This window comes from Aythya ferina (assembly GCF_964211825.1).
Source record: "Aythya ferina genome assembly, chromosome: 18".
Taxonomy (NCBI): Eukaryota; Metazoa; Chordata; class Aves; order Anseriformes; family Anatidae; genus Aythya; species Aythya ferina.
In genome coordinates, this window is record NC_140317.1 from 12,655,001 (window position 1) to 12,677,578 (window position 22,578).

The 22,578-nt window shown below is 58.5% G+C and overlaps 2 protein-coding genes across 15 annotated transcripts in view; one reads left to right on the plus strand and one right to left on the minus strand.

Annotated features, from left to right (window-relative positions):
• Positions 1–12,368, minus strand: part of ENPP7 (ectonucleotide pyrophosphatase/phosphodiesterase 7) — a gene marked incomplete at its 5' end in the record, with an annotated part of 29,771 nt that extends 17,403 nt beyond the window's left edge. Inside the window, 3 exons of the mRNA XM_084492593.1 lie at positions 9,379–9,541; positions 10,866–10,980; positions 11,891–12,368. Of these exons, the coding sequence (XP_084348719.1) occupies positions 9,379–9,541; positions 10,866–10,980; positions 11,891–12,368 (756 nt within the window). The remainder of the gene's footprint in view (positions 1–9,378; positions 9,542–10,865; positions 10,981–11,890) is intronic.
• Positions 1–22,578, plus strand: part of RBFOX3 (RNA binding fox-1 homolog 3) — a 164,725-nt gene that overhangs the window by 22,715 nt on the left and 119,432 nt on the right. For 8 of the 14 annotated variants that reach the window (XM_084492397.1, XM_084492408.1, XM_084492402.1 and 5 more), the window contains exon 1: positions 12,087–12,202. The exons of 1 other annotated variant lie outside the window; for it this stretch is intronic. The gene's annotated coding sequence lies outside the window, so the exon portion shown is untranslated. Of the gene's footprint in view, positions 1–2,275; positions 2,387–12,084; positions 12,203–22,578 lie in introns of those variants that run through there. 5 more of the 14 variants (XM_084492398.1, XM_084492411.1, XM_084492403.1 and 2 more) reach the window with 3 other exon arrangements.

The following is a 22,578-nucleotide window of genomic DNA, read 5'->3' on the forward strand; positions in this document are numbered from 1 at the left end:
TTGGTCTCGACCTGTGTAAGAGAGCTTGAAATTAATGCGTGGCTTGTATTTCTTTTGAGTGATGTGGTTGGTGAGATGCAAGGACTGAGGGTCCAGCCTGGGTGCGTGGGTTTGGGTGGGCGCTGTGCGAGGCGAGGGCAGCCTGGTGGGATGGGGGTTGCCCCAGTGCCCCCGAACGGTTTGGAAATGAGCCTGCGTGGGCTTGGCGTGCTTCCTCGCACAGCAAGGACGTGCTCTCCATCACACCCACCACTTGGCCAGGGGAGCTGATTTGAGCAGCCAGCACTAACCCAGGCTGGGGAGCGGGAGGTGCCCAGAAGCCTCGAAGTTTGGCGTCGTTCTTGGACATCTCCCGGTGTCCTGGTACGGGAACGAGTCCTGGTCAGGGCTCCCGCACCCGATTGATCGGGGCTGCTGCTGCCCGGCTGTGGCGCGGGTGCTCTGTCCCCTGGGGTGAGCCGCAGTGCGAGGCAGGTGGATTAAAAATGTACCAGCAAAGCAATCCTGCAGGGGAGAGAGCTCGCTTCACCTCGTGGTGTTAATTAATCTCCAAGCCAATGAGGACGCTCTCATCTGGTCTTTACTTAATCCATAACCCAGAAATCCTCAAATTATGTCATTTGTTCAATACAGATGAAATTAATTACTCTGGGAAATAGGCAACAAGTTGCATTTCTGATGCCCCTTATCGCATAATCAAATCTACAAAGTGCTTTCTGTGCAGCCGCAGTGGCAGCAGTGGGATTGCCTGCAGCAGTCATGAAATACTGAGCAGCATCCTCTATAAATCTGGCACGGTGCTGACTCTTACAGGAAACCTATGGCTGAGCGAGGGCTGCGAAGGCTCTGCAGAAGTGCTTGCGGTGGAGCAGCACACGGCGCCGGGGGAGCAGGGCAGGGATGCTCCTGCCTCTGCTCTGCGTGTGGAGCAGCTCTGCAAAGTGCACAGTGCCCCAGCACCCACTGCTAGCCCCCCTTGTATTTATTGCCTCCTTCTGGGCTCCCAAATGTGCCCCGTTTAAGGAGGGCTGGGGTGTGGGAGGCTGCTGGGTGCGTGCTGGCCCCACGGGTTCTCACCTCTGTCGTAGAACCTGTGGTGCCCCCGATCCCTGCTTGTCCTGGGTGCTTCTCACCCCTGCTGGGAAAATCCTTGGAGGTGCTCGCTGGAGCCTGCAGCAGCGGAGCCTGCATGCTACGGCACAGCAGAGAGCTTGCAGAGAGCCCTAAAGACGATTCCCAAAGGCTGAGGAGCAGAATTTGCAGCCCAGGTACGCTCCCTCCTTCAGACGCTCAGCTGCAGAGCGCTGTTCGTGCATCTGAACTGCAGATTGGCTTCAGTGCAAGCAGCAAATCCCCGCAAACGGGAATTAGCAGGAAGGAGCCTGCAGCGGGACGAGGCCTCGGGGCTGCCTGTCCCTGCTCTCCCTGCCCGGAGCCCAAAGGCATCGCTGCTACCTGGCGGCGTGCTGGCAGGGCCTCCAGCAAGGGGCTGGGGCAGGTACCAGCGCGCCCACGACTAACACGTTAAGAGCTGCTGTAACAAAAAAAAATCTATAGCAGTTGTTTGCTAAAATGGCAGTAATGAATTGAAAAATATTACGGGCTGATACAGGCAGCTTTTGCAGAGGCATGTTAGGGCCTTTAACCCAGCTCTCGAGCCTGCCTGGGTCACCAGACACTGTAAAATCTATTCAGAGAAAATAGAAATGTAATTTCTCTCTGCCCTATCAATTTAAATAAATTAACTATTAGATTAGCTGCACTTAAAACAAAACAAGAAATCAATCCCACCAGCCTTGGCTGCTATTAAACTCTGCTTTGCACTGCTAAACCTGTAATTGCCGCCGGGCCCCAGGAAAGGGGGGCAGGCTGGCTGCGAGGCGCCCCGGGCTGCCCGAGGTGTCTGGGGGCAGAAAGCTGGGGCTCAGCGAGCTTCTGGGGGGCTGCTTGGTGCTGCTGCACCCGCTGCTGCTCTGGGCTTCTCCCAGCGGGTGCTGGGACGGGGCAGGTGGCGGTGCTGGTGCTGGGAGGGCTGCTGCATGCACTGGGTTTCTGAAGCAGCACTTCAGACATGGCTGGTCCTTTTTTATTTATTTTTTTTTACCTTCTTTCTGCTGAAGCTGCCTTCTTGTGCAGACCTGCTTGAGCTCCTCAGATAAATTAGCATCTAGGGGATTTTTTTTTTTTTTTTTTTTCCCCTCTCCGTTTTGTGCAGTTGCGTAAGAGGGAAGCGGAGAGGAGCCCAAGCAGCAGATTGCTTTGTGGAGGAGCACGGAGCAGCCGTAGCCAGGGCTGCTGCCTCTCCCCGCTGCTGGCACAGCTCAGACATTTCGGCTGGATGAAGCGCACGCGTTGTGGGCTCCGCGGCGTTCCTGGGAGCGTCTGGGTGAGCGTGCGGAGGGCGGGGGAGCCCGGGGGGGCGTGCAGGCACCGCATGCTCTTCCTCATGGGCCTGCTCCTCTGCGGGCTCCGGCGGGGAGCTCCCAGCCGTCCCCATTCGTGGGATGGTCGGGGTGGTTGGGGGGAGCTGCCCGGTCCGATCCCTCCTGGATCTTGGGGAGCTGCGTGTTGGGAGCGCAGGTGCCAGCCCCCGGCTGCTCCCTGCCCTGCTCCTCTCCCAGGGGCTGAAGCCGCCTTGCAAAGAGAGCTGGGGGTAGGTGGGGGGCTGCCAGCACCCCCCTCTGCAGCAGCCAAGGGAGCTCCGGGGGCTCCCCTGCTGATGCTGTTCTGGGGAGAGGAGGAGGAGGAGGAGGAGGAGGAGGGTGGCACCCACTGGGCTGCCTCTCCCGCTGCCCTAACCCCATCGATCTGTGCCGATCCCGGGCTGATGAGATGTGTGAGGCGATCGATATACCTGCAGCGCTGCGAGCGCACGTGGGCGGGCAGGGTTTAACCCCTTGTGCCCTCCCCAGCGTGGGTCCCCCCTGTGCCTCTTGGGGTGCTCGCAGGGCACTCGGGTCTGGCTGCTCAGGCTGCGGTCTGTGCACCACCGCCGCCTGCTAGCGGGCACGGGGGGCTCAGATCACAGCCCTACCACTGACCGTGTGTCCCGCGATGTCCCCTGCTGTGCCTGTCCCTGCTGGGTGCACCGCCAGCCTGCCTGGCCCCAGCCTTCGAGCTGCCTGCTTCCTTGGGGAGGCTTCAGCCTTGTTTTGCCTCCTCGGAAAACTCCAGAGAGGGGCGTGGGAAGAGTGGGGAGAGGAAGGGAAGGGAGGGGGGAAAGGGGCGATGACTCCAAAGGCTCAAACGTGCAGAAGGGTCAAGAAAACTGTGTTTGGAGGAGGGAGGGCACAAGGCTGCTGGTGGTGCAGTCGCCCTGTGGCTGTGCATACCTCGGGAGCTGCTGGTGAGCAGGGGCCGTGGACATCCTCGAGCAGCCACGCGCTGCTGCCAGCACGTTCACAGCCTTCACCAGAAGTGGTTCTTCCAAGGGATAAGTAACGTAGGTAAATGGGAGCACCTCACAAAAGGGAACGGCAAAATAAGAAACATCCCTGTAGCAGCAACGCCCTGGTGCGTGCTGGAGCCGGGGAGCTGCAGGGGCGAGTGGAGCGGGGTCGGAGCCGTGCTGCTGAGGGGCCCCTTGGCACGTGGGGAAGCTGCTTTTTGGGACCTGACTCTGTCTCCTTGTAAGTACAAAGCTGTTCAGGGTTGAGCACCTGGAGTCTGTTCTTCAGGGTGAAACAAACTCAGTGTCCCCACCGGCGGCACCGCCGTGCCCCTGCTCTGCTGCTGGGCGCTGTCCCGTGGTGCTGTGGCCTGAGGGGGTGTTTGCAGGCAGTGTGTGGACCCGGCTGCCTGCGTCCTCCGGACACTGCAGGAGGAAATGCACAGAAATTCCCCAGCTGACTTGGGTATGGCGACAGAGACTAATTCCGCTGATGGTGGGGAAAGGCTCTTTAGCTGCATTAACGAGCAGAAATCTGATGGATAAAGGGGAAGAAAATCAGTCTTCTCTGCATCACTCACTGGAGACTTTATCAGACTTGCCACAATTAGGAAAATTCACATTGAAGGCATCATTTATAAAGGACTAGAATAAGAGAAAACATTTGGCCCAGAGGGAAGCAGCGAAGGAATCTAAGTCGCCTCTCATCTTTCATCATTTGCCTTCTCCCTCTCCTATCTTGGCAGATCCAGTATTTTGCTTTGTCTCCTTCAGGTGACTAATCATTAGACTAATTAGTAGTTAATCAATGTTTAATTAAAACATAGCTGTTAATTACTGGAGGTGCTACTGTAGGTTGGATGTGAAATGTTATGAAGATGTTTTTAAGGGCAGTTTGGATGAACGTGGCCTCTCTCCCTCGTCTCTGCTTGGCCGGGTGCTCTCCCCCGGGAGTCTTCTGGCCCAGCTGAGCCACGGGGACGTTTGGTGCTCCCTGGACGGATGCTGCCCCGCTCTGTGCTTCCCAGTGAGCATCCAGCCAACAGCAAAGTGCGATGGTGCCGCTGCTGTTCCTTCATCCCCCTGCTCAGCCTTGGTTTGCTCACCTAAATCGTGCTTCAGTCTGAGGCCAGGCAGTGGGGTCTGGCTCCAGAGACGGAGGCTTCGTCTGCACCTTCCTCTGCGTGCAGGAGCCTGGAAGGTTTCTGTGCACAACCCGCTGAAAAAAAACCACTGAGCCTGTTCCGTATTCCCCCCCTGATGGGTGCCTGGTCACCCAGGCGTGCTGCTGCCTGCAGGTCCCAGCTCACGCCACCCCCATGGGGAGCCCCCGCCTGCTCCGTAATTCTGCCGCTCCCTCCCCACTCAGCCCCGTGCCCTTTGGGGCTGCAGGGCCTGGGGTCACCGTGCCTTGTCCGAGGGCCCCAAATCCTTATGGATACACACAGCGGGTGCCTAGGAGAGGCTGGGGCTGGGGAGCACCCCCAGGCAGAAATCCCCTCTGCCTCCCCCCGGGGCTGCCCAGCCTCCCTCCTGCAGCCTGGGCACTGACCCGGTGGTGAACAGGCGCTCTGCAAGTGCTGTACATATGCTAATCGCACCATTTACATTCTCTCTGCTCTTTACATCCCTTATTCCACTTTACTCGTCATTTTATGGCTCATTTTAATTTCTTGAGAGCAGGCCCGTAGGATAATCAGGCCTGGTGCTGCGGAGGGTCCCGAGGCAGACAGCGTGTCTCCAGCCAGACACAGAGGCGGGCAGCGCAGCCAAGGTGCCTGCCTCTGCCTCGGGTGGGTGCCGCGCTCCTCACCTGGGAAAGGTGCAGGGGCTTCGCTGCTGCAGCGGTGATTTTGGGGTCCCTGGGGAACCAGCTGCCTGCCTCAGTGCTTCCCCTGCTCATCCTCTGGCTGTGGTTTCTGTGGAAAGGGGCAGCCTTCGCAGGGGTCACTAATCCCCGCGGGTTTCTGTCGCACCCAGGGTGTTTGCTGCGAGGCCACGGGGAGGCTCCGGAGCTCTCCCCATGGAGGCACTGGGGAATCTCAGCCCTCGTCCCGAGCATCCCACCCAGGGCTCTGTTCTTGTGTCACCTCCAAGCTGGCGTGGGGGCTGCAGGAAGGTGATGGTGCCGTGTTGGTTTGCTTGCTTTGTGCCAATGGATATGTTATTTTTGGGGAAAAAAAAAAAAATAAATCATTTTTTCCCCTGCTAGTTAGAGAAAGATGCTGACAACAGACCAGGATTTTAGTGATTTAGATGGTGACAATGCAAGGAAAGGGAGCTATGTTTAGAAATAATTGCTTTGTCTTTTGCAGAGGTATTAGTGCTTCCATGCTGGCAGCTACAGGAATTAGCTGAAGGTATTGGTGACATAAATACAGAAGCAAAATTATTGCTACTTATAATCACTTTCATGTGTGTGAGAGGGTGGTGGAAAGGATGGAGGGAGGAGAAGGAAGCCCCCAGAAGGGCCGGCACTGCTCGGCGCTCCCAGTGAAGTCGGCGCTTCCCTGCGGCTGGCTCTGGCTCTGCGGGGAGCTGCGTGGGCAGCGGCTCAGCGGGCTGGGAGCTGGGGCAGACGGGGCTCCCCCACCCAAACAGGGCCCTGGGGGGCTGCAGGAACCCTGGCTGCTGGCTCGGAGTGAGAGCCCCCCCCACTGCCCACCGCTGTGGGGCTGCCTGTCCCGGGGACCAGCGCCAGCCCTTGGGGAGCGATCTGGGAAGCGATCACTGCGCTTTTTTTATATTTTTTTTTTCTTAACAGTAGCGAGTGGAGCCTGACATTTTGCTTCTAAAAAATCATTAAACAGCCAAGGAAGGAGCCAGGGTGTAGTGAAGAGAACAAAACGGTTCCAGATGAGCAGCTGCGAGCAGCGCGGTGCAGCTGCAGCGGGGAAACTCGCGGCGTGGGGGCTTTGTGGCTGTGGTGTCCCTGGGGGCTTTCTGGCCGTGGTGTCCCTGGTCACCACCCGCGTGGCAGGGAAGGCAGCTTGCTCGGGTCCTGGCGGGCACACACATGGCACCGAGGTGGTGGGGATGGGATGGGGATGGTCCCTGCAGCCGGGTGAAGCTGGAGAGCTGCAGGCACAAAGTGCATGGAATGGGAACGGTCGGATCCTGCTGCAGTGCAGAGGTGCACGGCCAGGGAGAGCGTTCGCTCCCTGTCCTCCTGATCCCAGAACCTGGAGCACCCTGCCCGGGCTGCAACTTGGGCTGAGCAGCAAAATGGGGGGGGTTAAGCTGCCGCAACGTTTTGGCTGTCAGAACGGGGCTGGGTGATGGTGTTTAAGGTCAGTGCTGATGGCCCCGTGTGGGTGTGGGTGCTCACCTGAGACAAGGCAGCCCCGTACCCCACGGGTGCCCAGCGTGGCAGCAGTCAGGAGCACGGAGGGTGCCCCAGGAGCACAGAGGATGCCCTGGCAGCACAGAGGGTGCTCTTGCAGCAGCAGCCCATGGGTGCTGCTCCCCAGCCCAGGTTCTCATGGCCAGCCAGCTCTGCTGTGCTGCCCCTGGCCTGCGGCAGGGCTGGGTGTGCAGTGTGAACTCGGGTGTGGGAAGGAACCGATCTCTGATGGAACAAGGCCCTTCATGCTTTCCTATATTAAATTCCATGCAGAATATTAAATAATTTCCTCTTCAATGATCCCAGTAAATTTAATTAGCTCTTGTTCCCCCGATAGAGTTGTCTCTCCGTTCCTGAAGCGCTGCATTTGGAATGAAGGGGGACTCGACTCATGGTTTAAACGCTGTCTTCCTGCAGTGCACGCAGCAATCACCACAAGGTGAGGGCAGCCCCTCGATCACTGCTGAGTTTCTCTTCCCACCGCCATCTCCCAGCCTCGGCCATTCACCACTGGAGACGAGCTGCATCCAAACCGCGGGAGTTTTGTCCCAACCCTCACTTGGGAAAGCACGCAGGCAGAGAAACCAAGTGCAGAAGTGCTTGCTTTGAGGCAGCAAAACACTGGTGCCGAGGAGCAGACCCAGCTCAGGAGGTGCAGGCTGTGCATGGAGCTGCTGCTGCAGGCGTGGGGGCACAGGGTGAGCTCTGCATGGCACGGCCACCTCGGTGGTGCTGCACTGGGGGCACCTCCAGAGCAGGGTCCCCAGCACCGGCCCCAGGATGGGCTCGGCAGCTGCCTTCCTTCTCTGCCTTCTGTGCACTGAGGCTGCTGCTTGAGGAAGTTTGTAAATGGTGCTCAGAAAGCAGCCCGAGCTCTGCTTGGCTGGGCGTAGGGAATCGGTGGGGTTTGGGTGACTTATCCCGGGCTGCTTCACATGAGCTGCATCACGTCAAAGCCACATCCCGAGGTGGGAGCGGTGGCAGCCACAGGAGTGTCTGAGTTCCAGTAACGTCTGCTGCTGCTTCTGGTTCCGGTGCTTTGTTTGGTCGGTTTTTGATTTATTTTGTTTTGTAACTTTCAGAACCTCAGAACAAGGAGGGGAAAAAAAAAAATCCCTTCCTGATGGAAAAGGCTAATAGAGGGTTATAAATGTGTCCCTGGCATGGTTCATTAGCTGCGATGACATATTGAGAGCTATGAACGGTATGATACCAGCAAATCAATTTAGAATTTAATCTGAAAAAGAACGTGGGGAGGTTGGATCATGCAACATGTTACCAAACATTTCTTATCAGAATAAATAGAGCAGCTTTTCTTTCACAACACTCCTCCTGCCTGGTTGCTGTGCAAAACGCAAAATAAATAAGTAAACACGTACCTGATTTACCAATGATTAATTTGCATAATTAGTGCTGTGTCAAATCACTACACCAAGGTGCAAAGCACACTTCGCTTTAGATGTTTGCGTGGATGCCTTTCCAAGATCGGCTTACCCCGTGCTTACCAACCTCACGAGGAGGGAGCGCTGCTGGGGACGGGGTCTCAGCAGCGGACGGGCACTGAGCAGCGGGGGGCACGCGGCCGAGTCCGTGCCAGCCTTCACGTGCTCTGTCCTGCTGTTGCAGCAAATGCCCTTTGCTGAAAACGTGTGGCCCTGGCGGGTGTCCGCCAGCCCGCCCTGGAGCCAGGGATGATCTCAGATCTGTGCCTGCCCCAGGGGGCCCAGGCCTGCAGGCTCCCTGGCAAACTTCAGGCTCCTCGGAGAAGGCAGCGTTGTGAGGCTGGATCCCGGCCCTTTTCCCATCGAGTGCATGCGCAGCACAGCGGCACTCTAGGGATGCGTTGGGAACAGGGGAAGTGGCAGCAAAACATCCCGCAGGTGCAGCACTGCATCAAAAGCGTAAATACATTGAGTGTTTTAAAACATGTCACCCCGTGGGCAGCTCCAGTGATGTGCTCCCCTCCTTCTGCCTGTCTAATGGATATCAGATTGTTCCAGTGATCTGAGCATCGGTTTAGTAATTGACTGATGCAATGCAATGTTCACTGATTTAATAAGTTTGTTAGTATAATAGAGGTTCAGGATTTTGCTGTTAATGCGCAGTGACAATTACATTTTAGATTTGCTCATTATGTTGCATAACTTAGCTATGAAATCTATCATAAATTGTATTTAAAAAAGCATTATTTCAGAGCACATTATCATGGCTCTCGACTCTCCGGTGCTGGAGAATGCTTTGTAGGCTGAGCTCGTCCATGACCAGGCACGCATTCACTTTCTGGTCGGGTGTTACACGTTCTGCTTTGGGTTTTTTGGGTCAGGGCTTCTGACACATGCCAAAAAAAAAATCTGAGCGCTGCCTTGTCATTGCCCCATCCGTGCCGTGGCTGTGCGGGCACCCAGTGTTCTTCCCCACACCTCTGGGGAGGCTCCTGAAGCGCGGTGCCTCCGGGCCTTTGATCCGAGGCAGGGCTCGGTGCGCTCACCCCTGTGCAGGGCTGGGCTCAGCTGTGCCACCTCGGAGCCAAACGAGCACGGAGCATCACCTGCGCAGGCAGTGCCTCCTTGGGTATTTGGCACCAGGTGAGCAAAGGGCTGGGAGAGCGAGCAAAGCTTTAGAGGGGGGGTGAGCCTGGTCTGGGCACCTGCAGGTCGAGGGTCCCCAGGAGCCTGTGAGGGTGACCCGGGGGGGCTGCTGCAGCCTTCTGCTCTGCTCTGCTCTCCTCGGGCTGAGCACCATCTGTTGCATCGCAGAGATGATTTCTGCAGATCTGGAACTGGCTGCTTGGCACTCTCCTTGTTTGGGTTCTGCAGAGGGAAAAACAGGGATGAGACGTTCAGTGCTGGGGACGAGGAGGGTCCCCGCGTGCTGTGGTTCTGCTGTGGCCCCTGCTCATGGCAACTGCGTGCAAGAAAACCCCCAGGCAGAGCCGCAACAGGTCTCTTCCCCAGCCACAGCTATGAAAAGGAAAACCTCATCGTTACGGCTAAAAAAGCAGCAGCGATTTAACAACTCTGCCTTCCTCCAAACTGAGGCTCTAAGTGGCAAATAGGCTGTGAAAAAAAAGCTAAGAAAAACAAATATTTTTTTCCAGATTAATACTCGTTCCTTCTGGTTCACATAACAACCTTGCCAAAAGGCAGGGTTTTGTTGACTCGTGTTTTCCTAACTGCTTCTCTTCCCTCAACTGCTGCTCTCGCGCATTCTCCGTTCCCGTCCCCTCGCCGCTCCTCCTCCTCCTCCTCCTCTCCCCGGCCAGGCCCCGGTGCTGCTCCTGGCCCCGCAGCGAGGCTCCTCGGTGGGCTCCGCTCCCCCTGCCCGCTTTTCCCTGCCGGGGAGTGGGTGCGAGCCCCGGCTGCGTGCTGCTCCCTGGCCCCTTGCTGCTGGCAGCGTGGGGTTGCCTAGCAATCCCGCAGCATCGCCCCGCTGCACGCGCGCCTCCCGAGCGGCACCAGCTTCCAGGAACAGATGTCGGCAGGGACCCAGCTCGGGGGCTCGAATGCGGAGAAATTTTGCAGAGCTTCTCTCTCCCGCGTTCCCGCTTCCCCCTTCTCCAAATCTGCTGCCTAAAGCATCTTCGGCCTCAATGAACCGTGAGAAAATAGCACAGCGGGGCATAGCAAGGAGCCATCCTGGCTGAGCGCTCCCATTGTTTGGCAGGGCGTGAGAACAAGGCTGCTGCCTCCCTGACAGGGCAGCAAGGCTGGGCTCTGGGCTGCTGCTGCATCCCCGAGGGCTAAAAATATACACGTTCATCATACAGAATGGATGTTTGGATGGATGAGGTGCGCTCGGTGCATTTCATCGTCCGCACTCACATTGCTGCTCTGCGTAACCCCGAGGGTTCTCTCCAGAGGGTTCCTCAAAGCGCTTGGAGGCAGGAACAAACGGGTCAGGAGGGGAAGGGGGAGTGGGGCCTGTTCCCGGAGTGCCACACGTGGACTCTGCAGGATAGGAATAACGCCTCGGGACAGCCCCTGCGCTGAGTTCAGGGGAAGTCACTGACTCCAGCAGGCTGCGGGTGTTCCAGATGTTTCCCAGGCAATGTAACTGGGGAAGCTTTGCCACAACCTTCACTGCTGGAAACCACAAACGGATCACTCGAGCCAGAAAAAGCTCTGAGGTGCTTACGGCGACTCTGGCAGGGCCGTGAGGACCTGATTGCTGCATCTGTGTTGTGTAACCTCTCCCAGGTTCAGGAGAGGGGACACGACCGTCCGGCCACACCTGATTAAATGGAGCTGTGCTGCTCAAACAGATGGCGCTCATTACTATTTTAGCGAGCTTGCACAGCCGCTGGTGAGCCAGAGGAGAAAGGGCAGAACAACAGGGCCTCTAGCAGCCAGTGGCTTGCAAAACATTGCACTGCGGGTCTGCACCAGCGCTCAGCCGGCTGCCTGAGAGAGGAGGCAAACAGCAGGAGGATGGGAGGGCTGGGGGAGCCAGAGGTCTGCTCCTGCGGAAAGCTCGGGGGAGGACGATCACATCCAGCTGCTGAGGGAGCGCCAAGATCAGCGCCCAGAGGTCCTTGCCTTCGAGTTGAAGAGAAGGAAGGGTAAGGGGCTGAGGCACGCAGCGAGGTTTCGTTAACCCTGGCTGTGTTGTGAGCCTGCACCCCGTGGGCTCCGTGCACCAACTTGGTTTTCGCAATGTTTGCAGCGAGGAACCAAAATCTCGCTCCTTGCTGCCGCCCTGCAGCGGGCCTGGGTGCCCATCCCCGGGGCGTTGGGTGCAGGGGTAGCAATGGGTGCTGCACTGAGCCGGGGGGGCTCCCTCCTCGCTGTGCTGCCGGGGGGGTCACCCCTCGCTGTGCTGCCCGCAGCCGGTGCCACCGAACGCGCCGGGAGAAGCCCCCGGGGGCAGCCCCTCGCCCACCCGCAGGCAGCAGCGACCTCCCCTCGGGGGGGGGGGGGGGGGGGCAGGACCGGTCCGCGCCCCCCCCCCCTCCTAATCCCGAGCCGGGAGCGCGCCTCGTGCCGCGGGAACGCGCCGGGCTGCGGCGGGAGCGCGCCCGGGGCGCACCGGAGGTGCGGGAGGAGCAGGAGGTGGGCGCGCGGCTCCGCGGGGGCAGCTCGGGGCCGGGGAGGAGGAAGAGGAGGAGGAGGAGGAGGAGGAGGCGGGGGCCGGGGGGGAGCCGGGGGGCGGCGCGGCCGCACGTGCCCCCGCCCGCGGCTCTCGGTGGTGGTGGTGGCGGCGGCCGGGGGCGGGCGCGTTGGTTGCCGTTGGTTCCAGCCGTTCCCGTTGGTTCCAGCGCCGCTTCTCTCGCTCGGCGGCTCCGGGGGCGGCGGCGCGGGCGCAGCCGCGTGCGAGGCGAGCCCAGGCGGGGCCAGCCCAGGCGGTGCCGCGCCGCCCCCCCCCCCCAGCCGCCGCCGGGCTGCCCCGGTCGCCGCTGCTCGGGAGATGCCGCTCGGCGGGCGGGGACCCGCGGCTGCCCTGCGCCTCCGCCGCCGCGGCGGGGACCTCTGAGAGTGAGTCACCGGGGGGGGGGGAACGGAGAAGGGGGGGGCGGCTCGCCCCGGTGCTGCGCCGGGGGCGGCGGGGAAGCTCCGTCGGGGCGTCCCCGGGGCCGTCGGGGCCGGGGTTTGGGGGAGCCCCGCGGGGCCGGGGGTAGCGGGGGGGGGTGCAGAGCGGCATCGCCGTGCCCGGGGCCGCCGGGGGGAGGTTTCCCCTCGGGGGTGCGGCGCCTTCCCGAAGCTGCCGGTGCTCGGGGCCGGGCGCTGCTCGGCGATGCGTTCCCGGTGGCGGCTGCCGAAGTTGGCGGCTGCAGCCTGCCCGGTGCCCGCGGAGGAAGCCTCGGCACAACTTCTCGTTAAGTTCGCGTTACGGGTGCTTAGCGGATGGCTTAATTAGCTGCTGTTGTTAGCAGGGGTGTTGCGCTAATTAAAATGACGCCCTCCAGGTGAAGGGAAAACGTAAGGAAAAGTTGGGCGAGGTGGAGCCTGGATCGGTGGGGTGAGGAGGAGGAGGAGGAAGAAGAGAGGCTCCCGCTGGGGCCAGCAGCCTCCACGAGCGGGCGAAGCTGCAGGGCAGAGCTCGGCCCCGCCGGGAAGGGGCAGAGCGAGGCGAGGAGCGCAGTTTGGGCAGCTCTCCCCGGGTTTTTCCCCTCCCGAAGCGGGTGCCGTCTCCAGGAATTTGGCTGCGAGGCTGTGCTGGCGTGCCCAGGGCTCCCTGCACGGGGAGGGAGGGAGGGAGCCGAGGCCTTCCAGAGTCACCTGCTTTATTTGTGTTGCGTGTGTAAATGCACAGCGCCGTTGTTCAGCCGCCCATATGCTGTCGATCCTCCATCGGTGTGCATGCCAGGATGCTGCACGGCGTGCGGCACCGCGTCCAAGTGTTCCAACGCAGATGTTTGAAGTAAACAAGCATGGCATGGGGGCCTGGAGCTGCCGAGGTGCTGGGCAGGCCTGCGGGGGGCATGAACAGACCCTGCCCCTCTCCCCACAGCACCCAGAGCCAGCACAGCTCCTGCCTGGGGGGCTGGAGAGGCTTCGCTAGCATCGGTGTGCGCAGGCGGGGTTGGCGAGGGGGGAGAGCAGGGATGCGGGGATTTCTCAGCTTCTCACTCCAGTAAGCATGACATTAACAGCACCGACTGTTTTTGGTCGCTTTTTGTGAGGGTTTGGAACTTGCTCGCTGCCTCCACGGAAACCTGGCTCTGAGCAGGGGTGTTCCCTGCTGCGTGCTTTTCTGTCCCGGTGCCAGCCTGCCCCTGGGTCCCTTGTGGGGCTCGGGGCATGGCCGGGGGTGGCCGCACCATGCTGTGTGCTTTGGGGGGCTGCAGCCTTGCTCCTGCTCCTTCTGCCTGGCATTCTCCAGCATGTCCGGAGGCTTGCGGTTCATCTTGCAGCCTTTGAAAGGTGTATTCTGCTGCCGCTGTTTTATTTGTATTACAACAGTACCCGAAGGCTGCAGTCAGGCTGGAGGCCTTGTTCTGTTGGGTGCTGTGCAAATGCAGATTAAGACAGTCCGTTCCCCAAAGAGCTTCCTGGCTTCAGGCTAAAATGGTTGAGGCGTGATAAAGCCGCACAAAGCGAGAAACGAAGGCTATTTTTTCTGTATAATAGATGGAGAAAGTGCTTGGAGTTTATAATTTTTGTCGAGGGATGATTGCAGCGGGTTGGGGCTGGCAGGGCTGCCCAAATCTGGCCAGTCGTTGGGAACTTGTTCTTGGCTCTGGGGAGCCGTGAAGAGGCTCTGTTTGTTATTCCAGAGAAAATACACGAGAGGTTTTTTTTTCCTCCTTTGAAGTGATCTGGAGGATTGTTCAGCACCACAGAAAGCCTTGGCACAAGGGCACATAAATGCTTCGCTGCAGCGGTCGGTACACTCCTGCCAGGGTTACAGCTATCGCTTCTGGGGCATGGCTTTAGGATTCTCTCACATGGATCAGAGGGTCACAAATTCTGTGTAGGGAGCTGAGCTGGTACTTCTGGGGCACCAGATAAGGGGGCCCAGGCATGCAAGCCTGCTGGCTGGTGCTGCGGCTGTGATCTGAACTGCACCAGATCCTCAAGGGGCACAGAGGGTACCAGGGCAGGGCAGCACCCTGCAGCCGTGGCTCTTGCTCATTCGTGGCAGTTTGGGAAGCAGCCAGGGACTGACTTCCAGAGCTGGAGGTGCTGAAGGAGGCACCATGGGCAGCCGTCTCCTCCTGGAGCCCAGTCGGTGCGAGGCAGTGCTGTTGGAAACGCGAGGCTGGCATCCCCCCGTGGGGTACCCTGTGCCTTGCCGCAGGGCTGCTGCGGTGCCTGTCTGTTCCTTTCCTGCTTCTCGTGATGGCAGGAGGGGCCCTGGCAGCCTGGGAGGTTTTTGGTGATGTCTCCGGGTTTGCTGACACTTGCTCCATGTTTTTCCCCTGGAAAACCAGCTCCCCCAGCTCTCCTTTCCCAAACCTTTCCAGTCGTGTGAACTCAGCGCGTTTCCCACTCCCACAGTACCTTTTTATCAAGGTATGGATTTTTTCCCTTTCTGTTTCAGAATAAAGGGCTTCTCTCCCACTTGCACTTATTTCTCCATCTCCCATCACTAGAACATGTCGTCCTTAATTACTGCGTTCACATCCCGGCGGTGGGATGGTCGGGCAGCCTGCGCGGTGCGTTTGCTGGTGTTGGAGCCTGTCTTTCCGTGCTACTGCTGCTGATTGCTAATGCTTCGCCTCCTCCTCCTGCAAGGCAAGCTGCTCCTCTCCCATCCGGGGTGTAGTTTCTGTGTGCAGCAGTTGAGCTCGTTTGCCACGATGCCTTAGGGGATGCCCCGGATCTCCCCAGCCACAGGGGAGCGCTGGGTTTGGGCACCTGGGGGGAGCGGGTGTCCCCGTTACAGGCTCGCATCTCAAGCAGCTCTTCTAGCATGGGCTGCATTTGCTTATTCAGTAGATAAATAAAGGTTTTTAAGTGTGTGCATTTACTAAATTAGTTTGTCGTCACAATTTTTCAAATGGATCAGCTGACGGTAGATAAATGCCTCTGAAGGTTATTGAGATAATAAAAGGCATGAGGGAAGTTCCTTAATTTATTTGAGTTCTCTTTTAATTTATGGTGTTATGGGGTGAGAGCACGCTGAATAATTAGTTCTTACGAATGATCTGCTCCGTGGAACCAGCCTCTCCATGGACCCTCCGTGGCAGAGGAGGGGGAACTGGTGGTGAGGCTCAGCAGGGAGCGCTTTAACAGGAGGTGGTGCCGGCGTGGCCAAGCCGTGTGCTGCTGGCAGTCAAGCTCCTCGTGCCTCGCCGAGGTGTGCTGAGCCCAACCCAGCTTTCTTCTCTTGTGCTGGCTGCTTGAGCATCCCCAAGTTCTTCCCAAAAGCCGACAGCAGCTTGGGGCTGGGCAGGGGCAGGCTGGTAATGGTGCAGGAGCCAGCTCGGTTGTGCCGCAGCGCGTGGTCCCCGCTGCGGGACCGGGGGGCTCTGCTGGTGACATCGCCCCCTTTTCCATCCAGAATAAGCAAACATGAGAGGTTCAGGTGCCGTTTCCTGAGGTTACGGAGTGAGTCAGTGCCTCAGCTGGGTTTTAAAGGTGACCCGCAGAGCATTTGCTTCTAAATGGGTTTGAACGCCTCTTGCTCATTGCCGCTGAATGCAGCGCGGTGTAAAGGAGACGGCTCTTCAAGTGTGCGAGCTGACAGCCCTCCCACGTCTTGGCTGCGAGGTCGTGGTGACCCACCCTCCCCTCCCAGCCCCTTCTGCCCCTCTGCTGGTGCTCAGCTCGGGCCTGCAGCCTCTGCTCCATCGCTTCTGCCCCCGGGTGCTCCTCCGTGCCCGGCCGGCAGCTGCTTTGCCTCCCGAGCCCTTGGTAGCAGCAGGGCTGTTTGTTGTCAGCGCTGTTCCAGTGCTTTCTGCTGGAATCGTTTGAGGTATTTCGGGATGTGCATTCTTGCAAATTAATTGACAGGCTGAGATACCAGGCGAGGAAGCACATTTTTCTTCTCTGTTATTTCATTAGTTATTGAGATTAAATTTTTTTTTTTGAAACTTTATTTTTAATAAAGCAATCTAAAACTAGCTCTCTCCTTTGCTCAGCTCGCACTCTATGATGCTCCAGGCATCATTGTGTCTTCCAGACTCGACAAGATTGAATTTCTAATGGGTAGAAATGAGCACACAAGTGCGGGATCCCTTTTCATGTTTTGCTCTCCAGTGTGGGCGCGCAGCAGCCCCTGTCCCTGTGCCCGCGGCGTGCTCGAGCCCCAGCCCCTCTCTTGTGTCTCCTCCCCACGTTCCTTGGCCCCCAGTGGTGCCATGGGGACACAGCTGTACCTGCACGATTTTGAGCTCCTCTGCCTGTTGTCCCCCACCGAGCCCCCCGTGCCACCAGCTTTGTTGCCCCAGCTCCCTTTCAAGCTGCGCTCTCCCTCTCTCTCCATGTTCCTCTGACCGCTGCAGGCAGGAGACCTGTTATTTTATTTATAGCCGTGGTACAAAGCTGTGCTGCTGGCTGGGAAGCGCGTTCCTGGGCTGTGTCCTGCAGCGAGGACAGGCTCCCCGCGTGGCTGAGCTGGTGGAGAGCCCGAGCAGCCCCGCGGCTCCTGGCTGGCAGCGAGGGGCACTTTGTGCTGCTGCTGCTTGCTCCCTGTTAGGTGGTTTGGGCTTGGAAGTTGCACCTGATCCTGCAAGCTTTTTGGCACAGGGAGCTGATAGGAGGGGGTACGGGGCTCACCCAGCACCCCCACATCAGGTGGCAGCAGGGGGGACACTGCTGAGCCCCCCAAGGTTGGAGGTGGAGGCAGAGGAGGGCAGCAGCGGCTCCTGGGGCTGATGCTGAGCCCTGTCCTGCATCCCTTGTCCTCGTCACCGGTGTGCCTGATGCCGTGGGACCCCTCACCACGGCTCGGGGGGCACGGAGCCTGCCTGCCCTCGGCTGGCTGCAGGAGGAGGGGGCGCAGCTGGAGGAGCGGGCTGGCTGGGGCTGGGAAGGTGCAAGGCTGGCTTTGGGAGTTCAAGGCTTCTGGAAATTGGGAAGCGGCGTAATGACCTGACTTCCTGTAATCTGTTAGAATAATCTCAAGGAATGCTCGAGGAGGTCGTGTGTACTGCTGGTGTTTAGAGCAACTCGAATTATTGAACCGGAGGAAGTCATTACAGCTAGAATTTATGGAAGTGATAAAACAACTTTTGACAACAGGTTCACCTCCTCTGCAGCCAGAGAGAGAATATTTTCCTCTTGTCAGATCAATAAACAATTAATTCTCGTGCAGGGAGCCAGAGAAAAAGAGTTTTCCAGATTTCTAAACTCTTAATCAGGCTCCGGGTAAAACATAGATGCGAGAATTTGAGATCTGCTTCTGAAATTGTGACCTTGATAACTAGTTCTTAAATTCCTGAACCGCAGATGATACTTCCTTTGCTGAATAAATCTACTTTTAAATATAGAACTTGTTCCTAGATATTTATGCTTCCAACATGTTTAATGTAGCTTTACTTAATAATCTGCTTCAAAATGCTGACTTTTCCCCCACAATTTAATTGAATTCTAATTTCTATTCAGAACTGGCTTAAATTAAATGAGTTTAAAAAACATAGTAAATAATAAATATAATTCCCTTAGCCTTAACATAAGCTGTGAAAGTGAAGAATTGAAATAACTACTTAAGTCTGCGTGCAGAACGTCCTCCTTAACAGAAGAGCTGCCATCCTGTTGTTGAACGTGATGTCTGTGAATTAACCACCGAGAAAGAGAAAAGAAAGAGAAATTAATTTTGGGGGGTACCCGGCGTGCTGGCGGCAGCACGATGAGATGCAGCAATGCTTTTTTTTTTTATTATTATTTTTTGGGGGGGGGGGGCAGCGCTGTCTGCCCCCAGCACTACAGGCAGGGGATGAGGCCACTGGGGATGGGGGGGCTGCAGTGCTGGGCTCCGGGGGCCGCGGGGGGAGATTTACAGCTCTTCCCTGCTCCTCTTGATGGACAATTAAAGTGCTGCACGGCTGGCAGGGAGCGATGCCTCCGAGAGGCAGCAATGGTCGGAATAAATCACTCACCGTCCGCGGCTCTGGAGGCACCGTGTGCAGTGGGGGGGCTGCGATTTCCATCGGCTGAGCCCTCCCCGAGGGGGCCTGGGGGCTTTTGGTGCCCCTGCCTGGGGCCGAGCACGGCAGGGGAGAGGCGTGGGGCAGCGGCAGGGCCCTGCTGAGCCCTGGAGTGGGCACCCACGGGGTTTGTGGGGTGGCACTGAGGGTCCCCAGCTGCTGGCGGATCCTGCACCAGCTGCCTCGTGCGGGTTTTCTGGCTGATGGATGTGGTATGTTTTTAATGAACCTTCCCCAAACGCCGCTCTGGTCTCACGATGCCTTAGGGGCACGGCACAGTCAGGGTACCAGCGAGCATCCCTCTGCAGGCTGGGGATGGCCGTTCGCTCTCCCAGCACTGGCTGGGGTTGTCTGAGAGCGTTTTATAGGGGAAAATAAAAGGGCAGGAGATCCCTCACAGCTCGCAGGTTGACTTCTGGACAGGGCAGGAGTTCCTGCCTGCTGGTAGCACGCAGGGAGCTGATGCTTTCCGCGTGCTTGCTCCCTGATTTAGGCACAAATGCTGCTTCTGTTTCTCTTCCTGTCTGTGGCAAGGTGACCCCCGGGGCTGGGGTGTCACCACTCAGCCGGGTCTGCCCGGTGGGGGGCTCGGCACAAGGTGGTGGCCGGCCCACAGCGCTCTGCGCCCGGGGGCTCTGCAGGCAGCCTGGGGAATCTGCATTTGGGTGCAGCTCCTGCTGCAGTCGCTCCGAGCCATGCTGCAGCCCCCGGGCACGGGGCGCTCCCGTTGTGCACCGGTGGCTCCGGCAGGGATGCGCCAGGGGTGGCCGGGGGGCGGCGGCGCCGCGGGGGCTTTCCCCGTGCCCCCCGCGGGAGGAGGGGGTCGGGGCTCCGCTGCAGAAGCCCCGAGCGCCGCGCGTAGGCAGGCGCTGCATGGGAAGGCGCTCGCAGGCAGATCCGGGTGAGAATGTGCTTCATGGAATATGCAAATCCGGGCATGGAGAGGGGCCTAAATAATGATACGCAGAGCCAGGTTTTTTTAAATAAAGCTATCTACAGTATATTGCAGAAGTAATTAGGAATCCTGAGCTAGCTGTATCTCGATCTTTATAGCAACATAGCTGATAAAGCATGATTCAGGGACCTCGTTATCTTTTTTTAAAGAAGTTTTTATTTAACTTCCGTGAAGTTGCCATGGTTACTCCTGTGCATGGCTTCCATGCCTCTCGCGCCTTAAGTGCAGCTGCTAGCATTAAGAATTAAAACATCTACATTTGGAGCAGCCCTGGCCTCCCCCAGCTGTGAATCCCGGTTGTGCTCTCGTGTGGGAGAGGCTGTGATTCAGGGAGCCCTGATTTTACCGAGCCTGGAAGGGGCTTTTCATCTCCCGTGCTTGGACTGCTCGGCTTCATAAAGCATCGCCCTTCCCCTGCTCATCAAACAGCCCAGCAGCAAAAATTTGGGGGGTGGATTTGGGTCCCCGTCAGCATGGGAGAGAGACACCCGTGTCTTGTTTCTGACCTGAGCTGCCTTGCTGCTGCCTTTGGAAACATGGAGGAGCAATGCGGCGTGCACGGCCGTGGCTCTGCACGCCCTGCAGCTCTGCCTCCATGCCTAGTGGTGCCATGGCTTCATCCAGACCTCAGCTCCAACCTCCAAAACCAGGGCTGGGGCTCTGGCTCCTTGCCCAGGGCAGTGCAGACCTTGCTCTGTGCTCAGCCTGGGATGGCTCGTGGGGCTGTGAGGTGCTGGCTGTTGGCACGGGCTGGGTGCTCCTTGCTTGGCTGGCTGGGGACGGCGCTTTGTGCACCGAGCTGTGCTGAGCTGCCTCGTGCCACGAAGTGAGATGGGAATGAGGCAGAGGGCTGGTGTTGGTGACAGTGGTACCGGCACCCAGGAGTCGTGGTGTGCTCGGTGCTTTGGCTGCTGGGGTGTCACCGCCTGAGAGCAGGGTGCTCAGCGCACCCCAAATGAGCGCCCTGCCCTTCCCGAGCCAGGGGCCGCTGAGGATGCAGGCGTGGGAGCCGAGGTGGGGTATGAGATCAGTCTGTTTCCATGGCAATGGCCATGACATAAGATAGCAACAGGAGATGTGGTGTGGTAACGTGGCTTGAGCTAGGCAAAGCCAAGAAGTTGGGGAGCTGAAGAGGTGGCAAATTTCCCTGCCTGGCCGGGGCTCCGGGTGCCGGCTGGGATGCTGGAGAGTGGTGAGCCTCCAGAAGGGCAAATCGACCCGCAGCAGCTCCAAGCAGTTGTTCCTGATGGGAGAGAAGCTGTGCCACTGCGTCCCCCCTCCGGGGAAGGTTTGATTTTCGCTGGCAGGGGCGCTTGGGGTCCGCAGGTGCTGGGAGCCGCCGCGCGGATCCGCTGTGCCGCTTCCCATCCCCGCGGCGCGGGCCAGGTAATTAGGAGCCGTGCACCAGGCTGGTAATAACAGCCATCTGTCCAGGGCAGGACTGAACTTTGTCCTCATTATGTCTGTCAAAGTTTTGTCAAGCTTCCCCTCCTGCTCCTCTCGGCATTTTTAAGCAGCGGAGGGTGGGAGGGTGCGTGGGAGGTGAAGCCGCACCAGAAATAATTCCGGGAGCTGGGGCGTGCGGCGGCGCTGCGGGAAGGCACCTCGCTCCTCGCAGCCCTGCGGCTGGGCCGCCGCCGGCTTCTGCTGGTTCAGAAAGTCCCCCAGCTGAAGTGAACAGCTCCTGTTTGTTTGTGTCGCCTTTCGTCCTCCTCCCTCCCTTTCTTTATTTCTTTTTTTTTTTTTTTCCCTTCTCTGTTTTCCCTCCCGATGAAAGATTTTCTTGCAGTGTCAAGGCAATGTGACCTGGTTCCGTAATAAAGAGGAGGCTTATTAGAATTAAAGCCCAACAGTGTTAAAAAAGCAATCTTTGCAAGATTGAGGCCATGGGGGAATTGTAAATTCTCAGCAAAGACCTCATTTAAAGACTGGGTTGAAAACACATGCACACACACACGCTGCAGCCTTGCCATGCAAGGGGAAGTTTGGTTTGAAGGAAAATTTGGGGGATGGTGGAGGGAGCAGGGCAGCGCTCGGGGCCTTTTGGGGTTGCATGGGATCCTCCTGCTTGATGGATGTTCTCGCTCCTCATCTGCGGTGGCTCTGTGAATGTCCTTTGGGGTTGGGCTTGTTTTCCTTGCTCCCCCAGCGATGTTCTCCCCATGGCTCCGTCCCCCCAAATACTGGTCATTCCCCCTGGTTTGGCTGCCCACCAGTGGCTGCGGTGGGAGCGATGCCTGCCTGTGCTGGGCTCCTCAGGGCACTCATCCCTCCCCGGTGCCCCAGCTCTGCAGACCCTGCCCGGGGACCAGCAGGCGCAGCCTCCCCAGGGATGCTCCCCACGCGCTCTTAAGCTGTGGCACGGCGGGGTGCCCGTGGGATGCCCTCCTCCTCGTCCTGCTGCAGGTGCCTTTCTCTGCCACGTGCCCCCCTGGGAGCGTGGATGTGCCTTTGCCTTGCCCGGGGGGCAGCTGAGCACGTCAGAGTGTCTGGGGAGGAAGGGCTGCGGTGGGCAGCGGATGCAGGACCCCTCTTCCCTCCGCAGCCTCTCCCCAAACTCCCTCGCTCCTCCTCCTGCTAATGTTTTCTCATCAGGCCCTGGCTGTGGTGTGGGCTGCCGCTGCGTTCCCATTATCAGGTGTGGGAAATGAATGCGAAACAAGTGGAGTATCTGTCAGAAAGGCCCCCAGACCTCCCGCTGGCCGCAGAGCAGCAGTCCCTTCCATTCCCCACGGTGGTCTGTTGTCATGATTTGCTGTTATCTGTCTAATTAGAAAGTAAGCTCTCCTGGCGGGGAGCTCGGCTGCTTCTCTGGCTCTAAGTGCCACGCACACCTGTGGTGCGGGATAAATGAGGATATCTTAAGCAAGCAAAAGGCAGGGTTGATTTATGAACGTTCATCAGCTCGCCTGCCTGGCGCCGGGGCTGCGGGAGCCCGGGCTCCCCCGCGTGCGTGGCAAGGAGCCGGCGGGCGCAGCCGCGGTGCTCGTGGTGATGCCCGAGGTCGGCGGCGATGCCCTTGGTAAGGAGGGAGCGTGAAATTCCAAAAGTGGGAATTGAGCAGGCGTTGAGCCTGGTGGCCTGTGCCTGGTGCTGCCGGGAGAAAGCAGCGGGCGCCTTTTGGGGTTTGTGTCCTGTGCTGGGTCCGTGCTGCTGGGACAGCCGAGGAGGTGACGGCTGGAGGGGCAGAGGTGCGTTCGCCAGTGGATGTTCTCAGGAGCTAGGACATGGGAGAGGTTTTTCTCGCAGTTTTCATTAAAGTGTGGGGGGAAATACGTGCAATTAAGTTCGGTGGCTGTGCTGTATGCCATAATATATGGTGCACAGTTCAGCCGTAGCCTTCGTTGTCACTTCTGCTCCCA